Source organism: Pieris brassicae, chromosome 13, assembly GCF_905147105.1.
Source record: "Pieris brassicae chromosome 13, ilPieBrab1.1, whole genome shotgun sequence".
Taxonomy (NCBI): domain Eukaryota; kingdom Metazoa; phylum Arthropoda; class Insecta; order Lepidoptera; family Pieridae; genus Pieris; species Pieris brassicae.
In genome coordinates this window covers 2,772,722-2,795,286 of record NC_059677.1, presented here as the reverse complement: position 1 = coordinate 2,795,286, position 22,565 = coordinate 2,772,722, and the positions used below count along the sequence as shown (strand labels likewise).

The 22,565-nt window shown below is 29.5% G+C and overlaps 1 protein-coding gene and 2 long non-coding RNA genes across 5 annotated transcripts in view; 1 reads left to right on the top strand and 2 right to left on the bottom strand.

Annotated features, from left to right (window-relative positions):
- The window catches only part of LOC123717815 (gamma-tubulin complex component 3-like), a 35,433-nt gene extending 20,382 nt beyond the window's left edge, over positions 1-15,051 (bottom strand). The window contains exons 1-10 of one of the 3 annotated variants that reach the window (XM_045674028.1): positions 14,729-15,051; positions 14,345-14,508; positions 14,040-14,153; positions 13,525-13,672; positions 13,006-13,188; positions 11,509-11,591; positions 11,117-11,234; positions 10,751-10,882; positions 4,813-4,903; positions 1,412-1,584 (exon numbers count right to left, since the gene is read on the bottom strand). In XM_045674028.1, coding sequence (XP_045529984.1) covers positions 1,412-1,584; positions 4,813-4,903; positions 10,751-10,882; positions 11,117-11,234; positions 11,509-11,591; positions 13,006-13,188; positions 13,525-13,672; positions 14,040-14,153; positions 14,345-14,508; positions 14,729-14,810 — 1,288 coding nt within the window. In that variant the 5' untranslated portion in view covers positions 14,811-15,051. Of the gene's footprint in view, positions 1-1,411; positions 1,585-4,812; positions 4,904-10,750; positions 10,883-11,116; positions 11,235-11,508; positions 11,592-13,005; positions 13,189-13,524; positions 13,673-14,039; positions 14,154-14,344; positions 14,509-14,578; positions 14,695-14,728 lie in introns of those variants that run through there. The other 2 variants (XM_045674029.1, XM_045674030.1) reach the window with 2 other exon arrangements.
- A 2,741-nt stretch (positions 15,052-17,792) lies between these two features.
- LOC123717787 lies at positions 17,793-18,548 on the bottom strand. Its single transcript, XR_006754871.1, has 2 exons — positions 18,433-18,548; positions 17,793-18,205 (listed from the first exon to the last, which is right to left on the bottom strand). It is a non-coding gene; the product is annotated as an uncharacterized LOC123717787 (long non-coding RNA).
- A 1,233-nt stretch (positions 18,549-19,781) lies between these two features.
- On the top strand, positions 19,782-22,037 carry LOC123717789. The gene is made up of 3 exons (XR_006754872.1): positions 19,782-19,931; positions 20,236-20,336; positions 20,752-22,037. It is a non-coding gene; the product is annotated as an uncharacterized LOC123717789 (long non-coding RNA).
- Positions 22,038-22,565: the final 528 nt, after the last annotated feature.

Sequence of the window (22,565 nt, the reverse complement as noted above, 5' to 3'; positions counted from 1 at the left end):
GTTCGTTAATAGCTCACGTAAGTACTATAGGGGGGGGGGGGAGGTGTTTGATTTACTTAATTGGTGATTACGTTAACATTAATTATTTAAGAAAAACACTTTTTGAACGGATTGAAGCTATGTATTATTATTAAAAACTTACAATTTCTGTCAAAAGTATCACAGCTGCAGAGAAAGTTGTTTTATCTGTATTTATTTCCCCGAAGTTTGAAGACAAACAATCCGCGAAAATAGAGGACACCGTGAGTCATTTTTGCAAAAACCCGTCATCTTTTAGTCGATATCAAGCCATGTTAACAAAAGACAGTAATTATTTACTTTGTTACAAATATTACCCACACATTGTCTATGCTTGAAAACTAAATGCATTTTCGAGGATTTCTACAATAAATTAATACATTTATGTACTATTATTTTTTAGAGCTTTGCTTAACTGACAAGAGGATGTGCTTATTTACAATCAATCTACAAATTATTACGATGAATTTATTTATACAAGTTTATTATTCAAAGCGTGAAGTATTTCTATACATACGTCAATATTATATCAGAAATCAAACACGAGACCTCGATATTTATTAAATAAGTAAATAGGAAGCTACAAATTTAAAAAAACACAATTCAAACAAGTACAGTGTCACCTACTTTTCTGGGCCGCAATGTTCGATTGAAATTATCATTTAGGTCACAAAAAAATGTATTTAATTTTATTCCTTGCATTATTAATAACAATGGAAAGTTTTCATTATCGAACGGTTCTGATTGCTCGGTATCTCAAAAGATATTACATCAATAGTACAGATGACAAACCCATCAGTTGTTCCTCAGTTTGAGTCACATTAATTAAAGCCTAGAACTGAATTATCTAGATACTAGTACTAGTATACTTTCCTTTATTAAGACATTTCAATAAATTATTAAGTGACTTCAAATCATTCCCCTTATAATGGCTATATTTAATTTACTGGCAATACTAATATCCATGACAGCGGCTCTCTTACCGACCAAGAATAGTCTGTGGCACTGTATACATACACACCAGTAAATTTTTGATTGCCAGAATGTTCTTCAACCTAGAAGTTTTGACTTCTTTAAATCAAAAGCTGCTTTTAAAGCGACAAATACGTCTTCAACAGAAATTCTCACTTCTCGATTTCAATCAAATTTTAATTATTTACAAAAATATATACACGATCCTTACAGTACTAACTCAGAATAAATAAAATACTGTGAACATATAAAGATGTTGACAGTGTAGGAGTATTCCGTAAGCGCAACATCTTTGTCGACTTTTTTCTTCAGAGAACTTTTGGTCCACCATCGCCAAGACAAATAATATTGACCTTTAACGGACGTATTGTTCTATTTTGTAGCGTATGCAAACAAGTATTCACTAGTATCGTATCCTCACCTGTCCTAGTATGGGCAGCCAATAAACTCTGTAGATGTATCGCATGGTCCGGTGACGTGTCACATTGATCAGGTAGATCTGCGCACGCTTCACGCATAAACACGACACTCTTGCCCGTAGCCAATATCTGCGCGGCTTGTTCGCGGCACATGAACGATGGGACCATCCATTCTCTAAAATAATAGACAAAAGAACCTCAAGAATATTAGACAGCCATAAACTATAAGAATGTCATTAATTTGTAAAAAAAAATGTGTTATTCAGAGTAATCCGTCTAAAACAAGGCGTTAAAAAGCGTTATGGAGTTAGTAATAACTTGAAAGGAAACAATTTTTTAGCCGGATTAAAGCTATTTGTATTATTATATACGTAAAGCACGCGAAACGTCGGAAAATTTTTAAAATTATGTAAAATAATTATAAGTTTATAATAATATAAATAGCTTTAATCCGGTTAAAAATTGTTTTCATTCAATGTGTAAAAGCTATGTTAACCAAAGACTAATACTAAGAATAACTTGTAAATGATTGTTGACAAATCAAAACGATAGATTTTTCGGCCACAGATTAGCCGAATCGGACATGACGTAACTTGTCTGAATGACAATTAACCCAGTTAAAACTTAGAAGTTTGTACACGTGTTGACAGGCTAAATACTGGAGTGACGCCATCTTGCTTACTAGCCGTTAGGCATTTTCAACTTTTTATATTTTTTATAGCAGGGGGTTCCTGATGTTAAGTGTTATCAGCGATATGGATACTCTCAATGCCAGAGGACTTGCGAGTGGGTTGCTAGTCTTTGGTACTTGTCGCCAGACTCACTCCCTCGGCGACCTAAGCATAGTCTTATGGCCAAGAGACCAAGCCGAGCGAGAGTATACCAAGTTCTTGGAGAATGGACATCCAAGTAGATATAGCTACTAATTTTAAATAGATAGAAAAATTAAAGATAATCTTTGTTGTTTGGTTTAGTTGTAGTGCCCTATGATAAATTTAAAACTAAATTTTTAATTTGAGTGAGCGGACGGACGTGGCGAAGATTGTTTTATATAGTTAATTCTGTTGAGTCGTGCGCCGGCTCAGGTAGCGCGCAAGCGAGATCGCATGTTATTGCCTATATATTCGCACGCGACTACCTGAGCCGGCCCGCGGCGACCGGCAGGCCGCTTTCGCACTCCGTATTTGATAGTTGATATAATTTTTGGTAATTTTATTATTTGCGTTGAGGACTTATCACTCCGCTTAATTTTATTTCTTTTGCTGTGCCATTCTTCTACAAATTATTTTACTCCTTGTTTATACTTCTGTGACGTGTTCAATAAACTTTCTATTTTTGTGCACTCGGATTTTCTTATTACATCCAATTTACATCGTTTAACACACTATATAGTTAGACATAGACATAATCTTTATTACTAACAAAACACATAAAATAACAATAATCAAAATAAAAAAAATAAAAAAAATAATAATAGAGAGATAACAATTTTTTTTAAAGAAAAACGTTTAATTGTGTTATGCGTGTGTGCTGTGGTTGTAATTGGCCCTGGCTCAGGATTATGCTGAGGAGCAGAGTTGTTCCACAGCACTGGTCATTCTGCCAGAGACCACAGCAGCTAGTTTGCGCCTCAGTCGCAAAAAACAAATAAGAATCGAATACTCAGTAGAAACAAATAATAATAATAGCAAAATTTAGCAGTGTAAGCAATGAAGAAGAAAAAAATATAGAAAATTTTTAAATAAGAATAATTGTTAAGAATAAATATTTTTGGGAGGATTAAAAACTATATTACGTGAGATTTTTGTTGAGTATTTCTTACGAGGGAGATTAAATAGCTGGATATAACACAACGTGGAGACTTTAGACTGAAGCTAACCAAATAGGAACCCAACATAAAATCTCTGCGCAGGAAGCATGAAGAGTGATTTACAAAATTAATAAAGAAAGATCTTTATAAAAATGATTTGTAATTTGAATTCCAGTTTTCATATTTTGAAAATTTACTTATAACAGATGGAGCGTCGAATTTCAATTGGTTTACGACGTTTTACGTGCAATTTTAATGGTTTGATTGTTATAATGTTATAGTTTATATGTCACTGGCCTTAGTATATATATATGTATACATATATATGTGTGTGTGTATATATATATATACTATGTTAATGATTTAAATATGTTCGACGTCCTGGTGGACAGAAAAACTGTGTACAGTTTGTGTTTCCACCACACCAACTTCCTTTATATTAAGATCATTTATACAATAAATAAATAAATAAAACAATAACTAACTATAATTTTTCCGTTAACAAAGTTAGTGATTACTTCCAAAAACCTATAATTGAAATAACTTAAGTGAACGGCTAATACTTTGTAATATTATAATACTTTTATTATTCTAATATTCTTTAGAATACAAATTATATATGTTACATAGTTGCATAAGAAGTTTAGGTATGTTAATGCGATGGCACTAAAATCGTTGGATTACTGCGTTAGACCCCACAAGGATGCATGTCCCTTTACTAGCCTGATACTTTTTTGTGATCAACATCCAGACTGGATGTCATTGATGGACAAGAATGCCATTAGAATTTTTGAAGCATTAAAATCATAACAAATTTTGGACATAGAAAATTCAGTCCGAAATAACCAACTTTTAGTTAATATGAAACTAATTTATTTTTAATTCATTCATTTATACCACATCATTATTCTACCTTAACAGTTACTACTACTTCGATAGAACGTCAAAATTAATATCGACACAAATTATCCTACATAAAAAAAAAACATTAAAAAAATATATTCATATACCTAAATCGTAACTACCCACATAGCAGGCAACTTTTGCGTACAAACAAATGGGTCTACCCGCAATTGAAATTTTCCAAAAATTTTGACGGTAGCCTCAGGTTTCTACTTCCTACGTAGACCCAGTATCTCCATAATATCAAGATTATAAACCCGATCCGTAAGTATCTTAAATAAATACACGTCGTATATGACTTTCGTATCGAAAATCGAATACATTTTTGGCATAATCAATATTTATACACGTCACAGTGTTTAATAGCTTTAAGCTATTTTATACCCATGGCATCTGTGATAACTTTTTTTTAAATAATGTAATCATTATTGTTAGGGTTGTCTGAAAGAGATCACTTATATATAAGTCTGCCCGTTGCATCATTTAAGTATTTTTAAGTTTATTCTTAATACAGTCAAAATCTGTTATAACGTACCATCGTAACGGCCGATGACGTACCGACGATTAAGTACCTAATACATAGAATTCAGCCGGGACCTTTGATTTTGGTCAATATAACCGGTATGTTGTTCTAAACGATGTCGTAAACAATTTTAACTGTATTATTATCTAAGTTGTCTGTTAACTCACCTTACTCTATATTTGTCATGCCACATTCTATCAATTGGTACTCCATTTCTGCTTTCGATAAAGAATTCGTGGTACGGATCGTCGATTTCTCCTGCAATTCGAAATAAAATCGAATTTAATCTAATTCTGTTAAAAATCTAAAATACATATGCTTAATTTAAATTCCATTTTAAAAAATATCTAACTTTATGCTCAATTACATTCCATTTTTGAAAACATCTAACTTTATGCTTAATTTTAATTCTATTTTTAAGATTATCTAACTTTATGCTTGATTTAAATTCCATTTTTAAAAATATCTAAAAGTCTGTTTTCTAACTATATTCCGACTACATAATATGCTTCATTTAGATAACACTTTTAGAAATATCTAAAATTCTGTTCTAACTTTATGCTTAATTTGAATTCTATTTTTAAAAATATCTAAAAGTCTGTTTTCTAACTATATTCCGACTACATAATATGCTTCATTTAGATAACACTTTTAGAAATATCTAAAATTCTGTTCTAACTTTATGCTTAATTTGAATTCTATTTTTAAGATTATCTAACTTTATGCTTGATTTAAATTCCATTTTTAAAAATATCTAAAAGTCTGTTTTCTAACTATATTCCGACTACATAATATGCTTCATTTAGATAACACTTTTAGAAATATCTAAAATTCTGTTCTAACTTTATGCTTAATTTAAATTCCATTTTAAAAAATATCTAACTTTATGCTTGATTTAAATTCCATTTTTAAAAATATCTAAAAGTCTGTTTTCTAACTATATTCCGACTACATAATATGCTTCATTTAGATAACACTTTTAGAAATATCTAAAATTTTGTTCTAACTTTATGCTTAATTTGAATTCTATTTTTAAAAATATCTAAAAGTCTGTTTTCTAACTATATTCCGACTACATAATATGCTTCATTTAGATAACACTTTTAGAAATATCTAAAATTCTGTTCTAACTTTATGCTTAATTTGAATTCTATTTTTAAGATTATCTAACTTTATGCTTGATTTAAATTCCATTTTTAAAAATATCTAAAAGTCTGTTTTCTAACTATATTCCGACTACATAATATGCTTCATTTAGATAACACTTTTAGAAATATCTAAAATTCTGTTCTAACTTTATGCTTAATTTAAATTCCATTTTAAAAAATATCTAACTTTATGCTTGATTTAAATTCCATTTTTAAAAATATCTAAAAGTCTGTTTTCTAACTATATTCCGACTACATAATATGCTTCATTTAGATAACACTTTTAGAAATATCTAAAATTCTGTTCTAACTTTATGCTTAATTTAAATTCCATTTTAAAAAATATCTAACTTTATGCTTGATTTAAATTCCATTTTTAAAAATATCTAAAAGTCTGTTTTCTAACTATATTCCGACTACATAATATGCTTCATTTAGATAACACTTTTAGAAATATCTAAAATTCTGTTCTAACTTTATGCTTAATTTGAATTCTATTTTTAAGATTATCTAACTTTATGCTTGATTTAAATTCCATTTTTAAAAATATCTAAAAGTCTGTTTTCTAACTATATTCCGACTACATAATATGCTTCATTTAGATAACACTTTTAGAAATATCTAAAATTCTGTTCTAACTTTATGCTTAATTTAAATTCCATTTTAAAAAATATCTAACTTTATGCTTGATTTAAATTCCATTTTTAAAAATATCTAAAAGTCTGTTTTCTAACTATATTCCGACTACATAATATGCTTCATTTAGATAACACTTTTAGAAATATCTAAAATTCTGTTCTAACTTTATGCTTAATTTGAATTCTATTTTTAAGATTATCTAACTTTATGCTTGATTTAAATTCCATTTTTAAAAATATCTAAAAGTCTGTTTTCTAACTATATTCCGACTACATAATATGCTTCATTTAGATAACACTTTTAGAAATATCTAAAATTCTGTTCTAACTTTATGCTTAATTTGAATTCTATTTTTAAGATTATCTAACTTTATGCTTGATTTAAATTCCATTTTTAAAAATATCTAAAAGTCTGTTTTCTAACTATATTCCGACTACATAATATGCTTCATTTAGATAACACTTTTAGAAATATCTAAAATTCTGTTCTAACTTTATGCTTAATTTAAATTCCATTTTAAAAAATATCTAACTTTATGCTTGATTTAAATTCCATTTTTAAAAATATCTAAAAGTCTGTTTTCTAACTATATTCCGACTACATAATATGCTTCATTTAGATAACACTTTTAGAAATATCTAAAATTCTGTTCTAACTTTATGCTTAATTTGAATTCTATTTTTAAGATTATCTAACTTTATGCTTGATTTAAATTCCATTTTTAAAAATATCTAAAAGTCTGTTTTCTAACTATATTCCGACTACATAATATGCTTCATTTAGATAACACTTTTAGAAATATCTAAAATTCTGTTCTAACTTTATGCTTAATTTAAATTCCATTTTAAAAAATATCTAACTTTATGCTTGATTTAAATTCCATTTTTAAAAATATCTAAAAGTCTGTTTTCTAACTATATTCCGACTACATAATATGCTTCATTTAGATAACACTTTTAGAAATATCTAAAATTCTGTTCTAACTTTATGCTTAATTTGAATTCTATTTTTAAGATTATCTAACTTTATGCTTGATTTAAATTCCATTTTTAAAAATATCTAAAAGTCTGTTTTCTAACTATATTCCGACTACATAATATGCTTCATTTAGATAACACTTTTAGAAATATCTAAAATTCTGTTCTAACTTTATGCTTAATTTAAATTCCATTTTAAAAAATATCTAACTTTATGCTTGATTTAAATTCCATTTTTAAAAATATCTAAAAGTCTGTTTTCTAACTATATTCCGACTACATAATATGCTTCATTTAGATAACACTTTTAGAAATATCTAAAATTCTGTTCTAACTTTATGCTTAATTTAAATTCCATTTTAAAAAATATCTAACTTTATGCTTGATTTAAATTCCATTTTTAAAAATATCTAAAAGTCTGTTTTCTAACTATATTCCGACTACATAATATGCTTCATTTAGATAACACTTTTAGAAATATCTAAAATTTTGTTCTAACTTTATGCTTAATTTGAATTCTATTTTTAAAAATATCTAAAAGTCTGTTTTCTAACTATATTCCGACTACATAATATGCTTCATTTAGATAACACTTTTAGAAATATCTAAAATTCTGTTCTAACTTTATGCTTAATTTGAATTCTATTTTTAAGATTATCTAACTTTATGCTTGATTTAAATTCCATTTTTAAAAATATCTAAAAGTCTGTTTTCTAACTATATTCCGACTACATAATATGCTTCATTTAGATAACACTTTTAGAAATATCTAAAATTCTGTTCTAACTTTATGCTTAATTTAAATTCCATTTTAAAAAATATCTAACTTTATGCTTGATTTAAATTCCATTTTTAAAAATATCTAAAAGTCTGTTTTCTAACTATATTCCGACTACATAATATGCTTCATTTAGATAACACTTTTAGAAATATCTAAAATTCTGTTCTAACTTTATGCTTAATTTAAATTCCATTTTAAAAAATATCTAACTTTATGCTTGATTTAAATTCCATTTTTAAAAATATCTAAAAGTCTGTTTTCTAACTATATTCCGACTACATAATATGCTTCATTTAGATAACACTTTTAGAAATATCTAAAATTTTGTTCTAACTTTATGCTTAATTTGAATTCTATTTTTAAAAATATCTAAAAGTCTGTTTTCTAACTATATTCCGACTACATAATATGCTTCATTTAGATAACACTTTTAGAAATATCTAAAATTCTGTTCTAACTTTATGCTTAATTTGAATTCTATTTTTAAGATTATCTAACTTTATGCTTGATTTAAATTCCATTTTTAAAAATATCTAAAAGTCTGTTTTCTAACTATATTCCGACTACATAATATGCTTCATTTAGATAACACTTTTAGAAATATCTAAAATTCTGTTCTAACTTTATGCTTAATTTAAATTCCATTTTAAAAAATATCTAACTTTATGCTTGATTTAAATTCCATTTTTAAAAATATCTAAAAGTCTGTTTTCTAACTATATTCCGACTACATAATATGCTTCATTTAGATAACACTTTTAGAAATATCTAAAATTTTGTTCTAACTTTATGCTTAATTTGAATTCTATTTTTAAAAATATCTAAAAGTCTGTTTTCTAACTATATTCCGACTACATAATATGCTTCATTTAGATAACACTTTTAGAAATATCTAAAATTCTGTTCTAACTTTATGCTTAATTTGAATTCTATTTTTAAGATTATCTAACTTTATGCTTGATTTAAATTCCATTTTTAAAAATATCTAAAAGTCTGTTTTCTAACTATATTCCGACTACATAATATGCTTCATTTAGATAACACTTTTAGAAATATCTAAAATTCTGTTCTAACTTTATGCTTAATTTAAATTCCATTTTAAAAAATATCTAACTTTATGCTTGATTTAAATTCCATTTTTAAAAATATCTAAAAGTCTGTTTTCTAACTATATTCCGACTACATAATATGCTTCATTTAGATAACACTTTTAGAAATATCTAAAATTTTGTTCTAACTTTATGCTTAATTTGAATTCTATTTTTAAAAATATCTAAAAGTCTGTTTTCTAACTATATTCCGACTACATAATATGCTTCATTTAGATAACACTTTTAGAAATATCTAAAATTCTGTTCTAACTTTATACTTAATTTACATTCCATTTGGCAGTTACTTCCGTAACTAGCGCAGTATTCAAATGGCTTTATAGTTACTCTCACTGTATACCTTACACGGTATATCATTTGGGATTTATTCTATTAGAAAGCATGAAAAATAGTTTTATAGATTAGTGTAAAAACGAGGGTTTATGGAGTAAAATAATTTATAAATGATTGATTTATAAACCTATTGCAATCATAATTGTTTATTCTTTCTAAATTTTTCTCTACTATTTAAGACCTGTCGATCCAAAGTGGTGGAGGCCTGATGACCTGTAACACAGATACTCTTACCTATACCAGGCATCAGCCGCACATAAACAAGCATTTCCCTCAATAGAAAAAACACAATTATTTATTTATAACAATAAATAACTGTAACAATATCTATGAAAATTTTGTGTGAAAAAAATTTAATAAATTAATGTTTAAAGTAAATAGTTAATTACTTAAAGGTGTCACGTGGACGTGTGTGTAATGGAAACTCCTTACAAACATTTTGAAAAAAAAACTTGGCGATTAAGAGTGGCGGAGAGTTCATACCAGTTCTCTTCCGTTCTACGCCATTGATTTGAGGACTGGCAGTAAATGTATTTCAGAAGCATTTAATATGTATTTCAATGTTCATAAGTGTACGTGACACAAAACGGTTACATTTATCGATATATTTATCTATCTTAATTTAATACAGTCTTGGAATAACATCGAGACTGTTCATAGAAATTTCTATTCATGACATACAGCCATAAACTTGAATTCTGTCATTAACGTCACCGGCGACGCCATCTTGTCTAGGGAATAGTTATAAATGAAAAATAAAATATTAAAACAAATAACAATTTCAATAGATTATATAAAAAAAAATTTTATGGCGCTACAACATTTTCAGGTCTGGCCTCAGATTCTGTATCTGTTTCATGATCATTTGTTAATCGAATAGGCAAGTGGGTGATCAGCCTTTCGTGCTTGACATACGTCGACTTTTTGGGTCTAAGGTAAGCCGGTTTCCTCACGATGTTTTCCTTCACCGAGCTAATGTTAAATCCGCACATAGACAAAGTTCTCAGGAATGAGTCACACGCTGAAGCCACTAGGCCAACACTGCTCTCAATAGATAGTCATTAATAAATATGTAATGGTTTTAAAATCTTTCCAAAAAACAAGAATATAATGATTACCATGTAAAAGCCATCGTGTCAGCATCAGTAGTAGTGGGTAAGTTAACGAAGTCAACAATCGCCTTGCGAGCGCAGACACGCGTTCGTCGCCATGATGTACGTACCTATGTACGCACGTTGCCAATTCACCACCTATAACATTATAAATAGAAATCAGTGGCTTCGATGTTCGATTCACGAATGAAAGTGCATTTAACGTACGCTCGAACGTTGAAGGAAATATCGGAAGGAAACTGGTTTGCCTCAGCCCCAGATTATATAGATGAGAGTAGCATCATTATTAAAAAAAGTTATCTGATTCACAATTTTTTTAATACATTCATAGATTAGATTTTATATAGGAATGTGAACATTTGATTATATTACCTCTTTTGTGTTGTACACTATGCACAATGGTTGCGAGCCAATGTAATCTGTGCAACGGATCTTGGGCCCAAACGGAAACACGACGAAGCGTCCCACCTCCGCCATCACTTTCACACACCTAAAATATTGTTCCATATTTAAAAATTCAAACACAATTACATTAAGGGAAAACTAAATGTTGTAACAAAATTAAAATTCGAATTTAAACTAAAATTAGAATTGCGATACTTGTAAGGTAATAAATTCACATGTCAGCTGTCAATGTCAACTGATATCTGTCAAGAGAAGTGATTTCTTTACTGTGTACGTTCTATTTTCAAAGTTCTAGTACGAATTTACTATTACTATTTCAGATATAGACGCTTCAGAGTAGAGTATGATTTAAAATTTACCTGAGACTGGAGTAAGGCAACACTTCTATAATATTCCGTTAATTCTTCTCTTATAGCTGCAACCAACCCTTCCACCATCAGACCTATAATTAATGGCCTTAAAAAATTATCCAATTGCAACATACATACAGGTCAAAATGATAAGTCTTTTTGGAATAGCTTAAAATTGTATACAGGGTGTCCCAAAAGTCGACGTCAAGTCGAAATTTTCTCGAATTTTCAATGCCACACCAGTTATCAGAAAAATAACAAAAATATAAATAAGTCATGTATTTTTGAAGTTATGGATTTTTTTTTGTTATTCCAGAAAATGCACACCATGTGACAGTTTTTTCATTCCTGTTATTACAAATATTTACTTTTTGCCAATTTTTTTTCTCTTACGTCATCCCGAATAGTGTTTTATGTAACCTATGATCCTAAACTCTGTGCTGATCACTCCAACTTTTAGGAAAATGTCATTTTATACCGTACCAAGTTTTCAAAATTAATTTTCGCACTTCTTCAACTGATCGTTCTGAAAAAAAAATGTATTACTCCAGTTTGGCAAGTAGCTTTAAAAGTTAGCGCATTTAATAAGGATTCTACAGTGGTATAACACTTACTTCATTATTCTTTAGATCTGCCATAAAGAATTTTTTTGTTAAACAAGTCTGTTTTTAAAAATTTCTCTGGAATTACAAAAAACGATTCTAGTGTACCCAAAGCGTTCTTAATGTGGACTGGAATTTTGAACGGAAAAGTCATAGGGCCTTTTGAGTTACCAGAAGTTTTAAATGCTGAAATTTATTTAGATTTCTTACAAAATCATGTACAGCACATGTTCCAAACAGTGGAACATGTGCTTTTACACTGCCCTATATTCGCATCGTCCAGGCACGACCTGGAGCAACAAATGCAGATGACTGTAGACCGTGGCGGCCTACAGGACATGTTAATAAAGCACAGACCGTGCCTGGAACGGTTCTGCGAAATAATTATTAAATATTTAAAGGAGGCAAACAAAACCGAAAGAGCGGGTCTCGCGAGGAATTGCGCCCCGGCTCGCTCATGAATATTGTAAATAAAAATATTACCGATGCAGCCGGGGCGTATTTCGCGACGCCTGCCATTCGCGAGCTAGTAGAATTAATTAAATGTATATTGTTTTTATTTTTGGAAAAAATGTGGTATAAAAAGTCCCTGGACAATATGGCAGGGGAGTAGACGGTTTATCTATTAAAAAAAAAAAAAAACAACAGGAATGTAAAAACTTCAAAAATACATGACTTAATTTTATTTTTTTATTTTTCTAATAACTGGTGTGGCATTACCTATGAGAAAATTTCGACTTGACGTCGACTTTTGGGACACCCTGTATAAATAAACTCAGAACTACAAAATACTTATATCACTTGATAATAGCTAAAAATCTTGTCCATACATATTAATGCCAAAAATGCTTCTATTAACAACTTTTTTTAGAGAAATTAATAAATATTTTAATAAAAATAGTACCTTGCGGTGTAAAAACTGATGCGGGATCAATAAAATCCTTAAGTTTATCATGCAAAAAACCCAGATGCGCTATTCTTGAATACAGTACTTGCACCGGTCTTGACCAATTGCAGGATGACCTAGCTTTGACTCCCGTAGCTGCTAACACGGCATCTCTTACACATGCGGGTTCATTTGCATGATCTGTTAAAAAACCAGTTATTTAATTATAAAACAAAATAAAGTCCCAGGTGTTTAGTATGTAATAAAATACCTGGGCTTAGATTTCTATATCAGTTTCGTGAACAATTGTTTTTCCTAATAGCCATGTATCTTATGTAATCAGTCTTCTGTGCCCCAACACACCCAGAAGGTTAGTTTCCTCAAGATGTTTACCTTAAATCATATAGACAATATGTCCAGCCAGGATACAAGGGACCTACTGAGAGTCTAAGTGCGGAAACTGAGTCCATATACCATGTCAGCCAGGGATCGAACCTCGAACACAGGGATGAGAGTAAATGTAAAATATAAACTCACTGCATGATTGTGTGGCTATCACTAAATTGCTGTTATTTGTAGAAATACTTGGATTGGAATTTTGTTGTTTAGGTGTGTTAACTCCCCAACTGGCTGATCCAACAGTGCTCTTGCTAGAGCTAGCTCCAGTAAATGCCGCAGCAGAGTTCTAAAACATTCATATTTAATTATGAAATTTAAAATATTTTGAAGAGTAGGAACATGTAAACACATGTCAATTTTGGTGGAAATATGCTATAAAATATTTATATCTGGAAATCTTCAACATAAATAAAACACAAAAGCTTATTATGCAAGCTCTTTTAAATTTGATTAATATTATTTTTTTAACCACATCCAGCACTGTAGAAATCAGCAAGATTATCGACTTTATATGTCTATCTAGCCATGTAGCAAATAAAAATAATTATAATTAAAGGTCCACCCTTAAATAAAATCCCTCATTCCTCAATTAAATTAAAAAAATCTGACTAAGGACTATTGTGAATATAAAAATAAATATGAAAAATGCTTACAATAACACTCAAATTTGGCACAGGAAACAGTTGTTGTGTTGAGTTTGTAGTCTGGGGTGCTTCAGAGAGAGCCAATAAAAGGGAAAGAACAGACACTGGCTGTTTCAAAACAAACTGAAAAAAATAGTAATCAATACAGAAAATATTCACTATAAATCATTTAAGATATTTTAGTCAAACAAAATTATTAAATAAGTTTTAAATACCAATAAATTCACAGGTGTTAGTATGAAGATATGTGGTGCCTCGTTCATCCTTGAGTAGGTGATGCCCATTTAATTTATATAATTTTAACAGGTACTTACAGTATTTTTTAGTTTTGCAAATAACTCATTAAACTTGTCAGCATCTCTACCAGAGACAGTGCTCAAACGGGAATGTATTTTTTGACAAAGAATCTTCTCATCGGGTATGGAATGCTGCTCATTTATTGAAGTCATATAAGAGAGTGCCAACTCATATGCTTCAGCTTAAAATAAGAGGAAATTTATAAATTTCTTAATAACACACATACAGATATATTAAAAGTACTACTCAACCTATTTTGATATTAGAAAATATGCCTTTAAGAAAACTTTGTATTCCACTCATTTACAAAAGCACTAAAATAAATTTATTTGGTATTAAGTAATTGATCAAAACATCTACATTTATTGACATTTACATCATTTTCAAAAAAGGAAGTATACCTGGCTTGATGGCATCTTGTTTAAGTGTCAATTCTTCGCATAATTTATTTAGTAATGCAGGGATGTTATTAGAATTGTCCATTTTAATTTCACTTTAGCTTACAATAAATTTTTTATCATTTTTATAAATCGCTTTGAATTATTAATACGGATTAGTTATAGTTTATACGTATGTATAGATATAACACTAATTATTCATTATCTTCACAGCCGATATTAAACGCGAAATGCATTAATGTTCAATAATATTCAATGTATCACTTTAAAACAATAACCGGTTAAACTTTTTAGTAGGATATGGAAATAAATAAATTTATATTTTAACTGCTATGAAATATGAATTCTGACATTAAGAATAGAGTATTTAAATTTTCCACAGACCATAAAGATATTAATATTTTACTTGATAGATGAGATAGACTATATTCAGATTTTGATATTCCATTTCTAACAAAATATATTTTCGTAACTTTGTAGTGAATATACTATACTAGTTATATTAAAATTTTGTGAACGTCCAATAATGAATTACTAGAGTGATAAATGGGGTTGGATTCAGAATCACGTCGCCCGAATTTGAATGATGATGTAGGTGTCTCGGGGGACCTTGACTGATTTTTAGTGATAAAAAAATTATGTAAATTTTTGTGAAATGTCTTAAAATTCGTAAACAAACCGTACGTTTTCTACTTTTCTATTGGTTATTAGAGATATGACAATCTGCATAAAAAAATAGTTTTTTTAATTAATCAGTTGTTTTCTAGCAAGAAAAATCGATTAATAAAATAATTATCATTATAAAATAAATATTAATTATAGAATGTTTTATATTTATAGTCTGTTTTACCCTGTTAGGAGTTATTTTAAAACCGGCGCGGAGGAAGAGCAGCTTCCACCCGCTGTAACAAAGAACAGGCATTATGCAAGCCGTAGCGGCCAAGGCTGGTCGAAGGCGACACAAAAAGCCGAAGCTGCGGAGGATTTCTAAATCATTACCAGGAACTATCGAACTATATTAAAGTTATTGTGTTACCAAATTATTCTGGACAGACTATTTATAGTGATACTATTCATGCTCTACATTTTATGATGTGACTTTTCGCTACAAAAAAGTAACGTAAAAAATTCAAACATTTCCTAACACTAGTAACACTAGTAACTACCAACAGGTATCAAAATTTTGTGAAAATGTAGACTCTATACTCTTGTATTTGTGTTAAGACAAATTTCTGGATCTAAAACGCTTAAACCAAATTTATGCTACTCTCAAAGGCATTTGGTCCATAAACATCGCAAATTCTTTTCGTGGCTTACGTTCATTTTTAACCTTTTTATAGTAACATTTTAAAATGTATCGAATTTCTTCGAATCAATCAGAATCAATGTTAAGAAAAGATATTAAAGTTTGGACAACTATGTTTTTTAAAATGAAAAATTGTATTCCTGTAATTAAGATTAATCAAACTCAAAATAACTTCATAGGTTTAGGTAACGAAGTATAATTATGAACCTCAGAAAAGAAGTTAAATTAATTCTAACTTTGCATTTACTACCAGTTCGCAAGTCAAGGGCGTACAGCGGGCAAGAAGAACTGTCAAGAAAGTCTGTACTCTATTGAGTCTTCCATAATTAGTTTATGTATCGTATAGTGTATGTAATGATAAAATAAATCTACTATGTATTTATTCAAACGATTTCATTGTTTTATGTCCTTAACTTTTAACTTACCTGTCATACTATGAATTTATGGAGTTACCGCATGAAATACACAGTAGAAATTAAAAATATATCTAAGGCTCGTAATTTAATAGCTTAATAAAATAACAATATTATAGAACAACTTTTAACACACTATTTCAGTAACTCAAAAAAACTAATTAAGTATAATAAAAATTTATTCAAACCCAGGTTCACATAAAGCCTATAAATAACATCTACTTTTACAGACAACTATATTTAATTAGTTTGTAAGACGTTATAGTTATGAATGATTAAACGAAAAAGCTTAACATGTACCTAAACTAAACATTTACATAATGTTTTATATTTCATCCAGAAGAATAATTTAATCCAAAACCTTAATGTTATATATCAACATTATTTATAAAATATAGGAACCTGAATTGGACAGTTATATCACGAATATAATTAGTCTGGCCGGCCATAAATACTGTTACATAAAAACTTTTCTTTTTTTTAACTTTTTAATTTTGAATATGAAAATTCTTTCAATTATACGCCATTTCACATAATATTTCGTGTTCATGGAGCCGTCGGTCATATTCCAGACACTTCAAAAGTTTGGTATCAGTCGTATGTTCGTATATCGTACTATCAACATGTACAAAAACACTTCTTCTGTCGAAGGGCAGAAAATATCTGAGCTGCCGCGTGGTGTTAGAACTACAAAGGCTGTTAATGTTGTAAAAGCCAGAATTCGTCAAAACCCCATTAGGAAGCAAAAAATGTTATCGCGAGAAATGAAGATTTCCGCTAGAACTCTGTCGCGTACATGTTATAAAACGAGACCTGGGGACCAAGCCTACCATGAGCTCTTATTGCGAGCCTATTGACAACCTGCAACTGAGATGCATCGCTAATTCGTACCATAGCATCGAAAAAACGTGACAAATTTGGTTTCCACGTGACCTTAGCGGTAATCAGATTTCGTTCGTTCAATTTGTATGAAGATTCGACCATGACGGATTGGCTGAACCCAAATTTGACAGTTTGCGCTTTCCAACTATGACAGAATAAGCGATTCAAATAAAGTTACGTTTTGTTAAACTTTTTTTGTGTCGAACGTGTCCAAATAATAGAAAATATTAAATTCTACAACTGTCTTATTTAGGAAAAAATATAATTTGTATTTTTCGGATATTTTGTGTTTAGTTAGTGAAGTTGAAGTGTAATTATAAATAAATTATTAAAATGTCGACAGAGATGAGGAAAAAGACGGCAATTCCCCTTTATTGACTTAGTAGATGCCGAGTTTAGAATTGGCTATAGATCAAGGACTTTGATTCTTTGAAGATTCAGTGTAACTACAAATAATTGCACAAACTATGTTCAATAAAATTTATTTAATTAATTAGGCAGGTTTAACAAAACCATCTCCCGCATTGGTCTCATGTATTTTACCAAATTCTCTTGCAATTTATTCAACGATTATTCTTTGTATAAAATATCAATTATTTACACACCTTCATAAGGATTCTGTGTTATAGGTAAATACTGGAAAAATAGCCACTGCTTGTTTCTAGTTTTACAATAAATAAGAAAGCTATTACGAGTATTTATTATAATTAAATTTTCCTCGTTGTGTTCATGAATTCTACTCTACTTTTTGTTGTTTAAATAAACAGGTATTTTTCAAATTTATAATAGGTAAATAATAAGATGTCTTCAAGCAATGTTCAATTGGATATAGACATATATTCATATTGTCTCTCAATTTAGTGAGTTTGTCAGGTTAAGCTGTAAAGAAAATATAATTATTTATATTATATGAATTAGTTAACGTATCAACTAAGTTTATATGTTATATTTGAAGGAATTAATTTGTATTATCGTTTATTATAGTACTTATGATTTTCCAGTTATAAGATGACTTGTAATATCATTTGCAGGATATAGCTTGTAATATCATAAGGATAGGGATATCAAGTATTTATTTTTGGAAACCAAATTTAAACAATACTTACCACCATCATATTTATAAGTAAAACAATTTGTAAAACTATATTTATAAAACAGAAATTTTGTAAACACCAAGATATTGAATGCTTCTATCAAAGTCTATTTAAAAACGTTTAAAAATAATGAGTGTCAACTGTCAAAAGCACCAGAAACATTAACGTAATAAATATATCGAGAGGATAGTTTTAAATAAAATAAATATAGATAAAGACATAATAATTTATTGTTATCGATAAATTATTTAAAATAATTTTATATTTTATTTATTTTTTTAGAAACATCTGTCGAAGCAAGTTTGACAGTTAAGTTTCAAAACTTACATAGAAACTGCAAACAAAATTATCGTTCTTTCATTCGACCTTGCGATGCAAATACGTTCGTAAAAATGATATTGACTTTAGGTACCTAAACTAAACTGCATCACAACTGGATTATTTTAAGAAAGTTCATGGTAGGCCCCCAGTAGTGATTTGGAGAAGCGGTTTGAATTTCGAATTATGTCTATTAGTGCTTTTAGTGCTCTGGTGTATTTTTCGAATTTAGAATTATTTTGAAAAGGGTGGATTTAAATTTGGAATTATTTCCAATATACTAGATTATAAGTTAGTCTTTTAAGCCAAACACCATTGTAACCGGTACAGTAAAATATTAATTTGAAATAAAAAGAGATAAATAGGTTAATAAAATATGTTTATTAACGAAAGATTTGCTTTGTTTATTCCAGTTGTTATTCTTTTATTTATATGTCCATTACATTTCTATACAAGTGTACTATCACCATATCATCAAATAATTATATTAAGAGATAAATATCAATAGGTAATCAAAATATATAATAAAATGAATTAACTTTTTCTTGATCTTCTTAATATTTGTTTTAGCTTCAACTTTGTAAGCTGTAAAACTAACATTTCAAATAACCAACGGCTCCCGAATATCGCTAAGAGATGTCACTTTAAACCCTATAAACATGAAAGCGTATATAGTATATACTAAAATACAATAATATTATTTTATTTTTATTTATAGATAAAAACCTATAATTTAACGAAATTTATTATAATAGTTTTTTTCACCGCAATTGCTTTTTTAAAATGTATTTCAAAGTTGCATTGTCTGTCGACGCTAGATAGCGCTACGTGCACCATACTAAAAAAGTCAAATTCTATTTATCAGTATTTATATTAAAATGCTAAGTACACTTACGTTATTAAATATTATCTTCCCTTACTTTTTTTAGAGTTACTATGCTAATGCTTCACGAATATAGACTATAGTATCTACTGGCTTGTCGAAAAGCTTTGTATCCGCTCAAGTGTTAAGTATCTTTATCAAATCATACAAGAGTATAAAATAAACGTATAATTCGAGTTTGGCAATTGGCATTGTTACAATTTCAATTAAATGAACACTGAGGGTAGTTTAAAAGATTTTTTTAGGGAAATTACGACAACTGCACCAACACGACATTTATAGATACATTCAAAAATGGACGATACTCCACGTAAGTTTAGCGAGTTTATTAAGTATTGCAATAACACACACAAAACACATATTGTAAGTTTGCAAGTGCTATCACAATTATTGTTCGTAAGTTACCTCATCTTTTCGAATTATAATAATTCAGGCTGGTGACGAGATACTACGAATAAATTTACCAACTAATGATGTGATTTGAAATGATTTTCGATTTCTATTTCTGAGAAATGCATTTATTTCTATATTTTTGTGTTAAATTTAAGATAAGTAAAATCGATCTGGAAAGGATTTCACTTATAATTATATAATATTTAAAAATAATGTTATAGATACAAATAGTCGATGAAAATGTGATTATCCCAAAGGAAATCTTGGCATAAAGTGGGATTCATATACAATGGCAACAAGAAAACTGCCATATATCCTACTAGTAAGTACTTATATGCATTGCGATTTGCACATGTAATACAAAAATAATCAACGCCACAAACAAGACTTTTATTCAACTTTGATCTTGTTCCCTTTGGAGTAGAGACTCTTGGGCCGTAGGATTCAAGTGCACAGTCACTTATTAAAGATTTAAGTTTTTGAATTTGTATTGATTTTATTTTTAATCATCACTTTGTAGGTTAAGAAAATTGTAAATATTGATTAATTGTATTTTGTCTAATAAAAATTGTTAGTTATTAATTCAAACATTGAAGTCAAAGTTAAGAATAAAAATAGAACTGGAGACTAACAACATATTAATTAATGTTGAATATCAAGCTGGGACAGCTATCTAGGTCATAATTTTCAAACTACTTTGCTATAATAGTGATGATTTGTATTTCTTTTTATTGCAGAGTATTCGCAAAACAAGGGCATGTGCTAACTAAAACCCAACAACGCAATAGGCACAACCGAAAAATAAAGTAAATATATTTTATTGATCCTCTATCCATTGTATTCTACAGCTTTGAAACTATTTACAAGTTTAATAAGTTATCCTTAGTTAGTAACTATTCTCATTAACATAACAATTTCCATTTTTTTACCAATGTTTTGGTTTGGCTTCGCTGTCTTAAATGTAATCTGTTGACTTTCTGACCCTATGTAATTTTTTTTCTGATACCTAATTCCAGATTTCTACTAGAAAATACTCAATGGTTAAAGTAATATAAATCCTATTTGACAGAATGTCTGGAGTCATGAAACCATCTACATGGTATTGAATAATGAACAAAACCTAATTAAAAATAAGGTTATTGAGGCAGGGGATTAAGTATTTTCAAAGTATTAAAAATAAGGGCTTCATTATGTCTTGCATCTTGTTCTAGTCTATCAGGTAAAAACAAAATCAGGACAAACTATGGAGACCATATTTGACTAAGATAAATCCCCTTACTTAGTTTGCCTTTTTGATATTTTATATATACTTTCGAGTGTACCTAAATTTATTAAAATTTGTAGCATTTTCTGGTGCCACCGCCTTTCACTCCCTGTTGTTGGAGCTTTCGGTGTCTCGGAGGTCTTTTCTTCCGGAGCTTTTCTCCGTTGACTGCTTAGTGTAGAAGAGAAGTTTTAAGTTGTGATAATTAATAACACCACCCGAGTACTTCAATAAGTGTATTAAGTTAGTCGTATGTGATAGAATATCTTATAACAAGCCTTATCGAGATTGTTTTGCAAATAGGGGAAGAAAAAATACTTGACCAAAATATATGCCTGATAAGCTAGTATTTAAGGGGTCCTAAAAGTATAAGAAACGAATAAAAAGGTCATTGTCACCTAGGGGCCGTTCAAGTATCACGATCTACAGGAGGGCCTAGGGGTGTCTTTGGTTTTATTACGTCAACAGAAATAAACTTTTTGCACATATGCTTATGTACCATTATTTTTGAGAGCCCTTGCTTACTTTTGCTTAAGGGGGGGGGGGGGTGTTTGATAAAACACAAAGGAAAAGGCCAACAGTCAAACATAACATTCAAGATACATATGAGGGGTGTAAAATCAAAAGTGCCACTGTAAGAAATTTGTAGCAGGGCATTATTGCATTAGAATGGGCAGAGCAGTGTTTGTTTTTATGTACAGGAAGGTACTATCACGTCAACATCTTTTATTTTAATTTTTTTACCACAACTTTGTGTTTTTCTATCGGTTCTGGGTTCAGGCGAATGAATGTTTTTGCTTTTTTCAAAACTGACTTATAACTTCCAACATCAGTATTGTAGTTTGGTTCACCCCTTACGTAAACATCGTTGCTTCTGTTTCGTTTTAAGTAAAATCGTTTACATTGATTGAATTGGAAGTGCCAGTTTCCCGGTGGACGAATCACATTTCCAAGAGCAGTTTTCCAATCATGTACTCTGCTTAATAATTCGACAGTCCCATATTTATAAATATTTCTATGTATTCCTCAGGTTTCATAATAGTCTCCATATGTTTTATCTCTTTCTCAATAAGACCGAAAACTCGATCAGGTGGAATGAATGAATGGCCGGGAATGGGAAAAACTAGGTCGACTGTTTTAATATGGTGCGGTGCCTGAGTTAACCATTTTGCGCACATGCCTATCATAATACTGTTTTTGTTCTGGGCTCCGCATCCATCCGGCACCAGTCGAACGGTTTTGACATTTTCATTAAACACTGTATTTTGAAGCGTGTTATAGACGGCC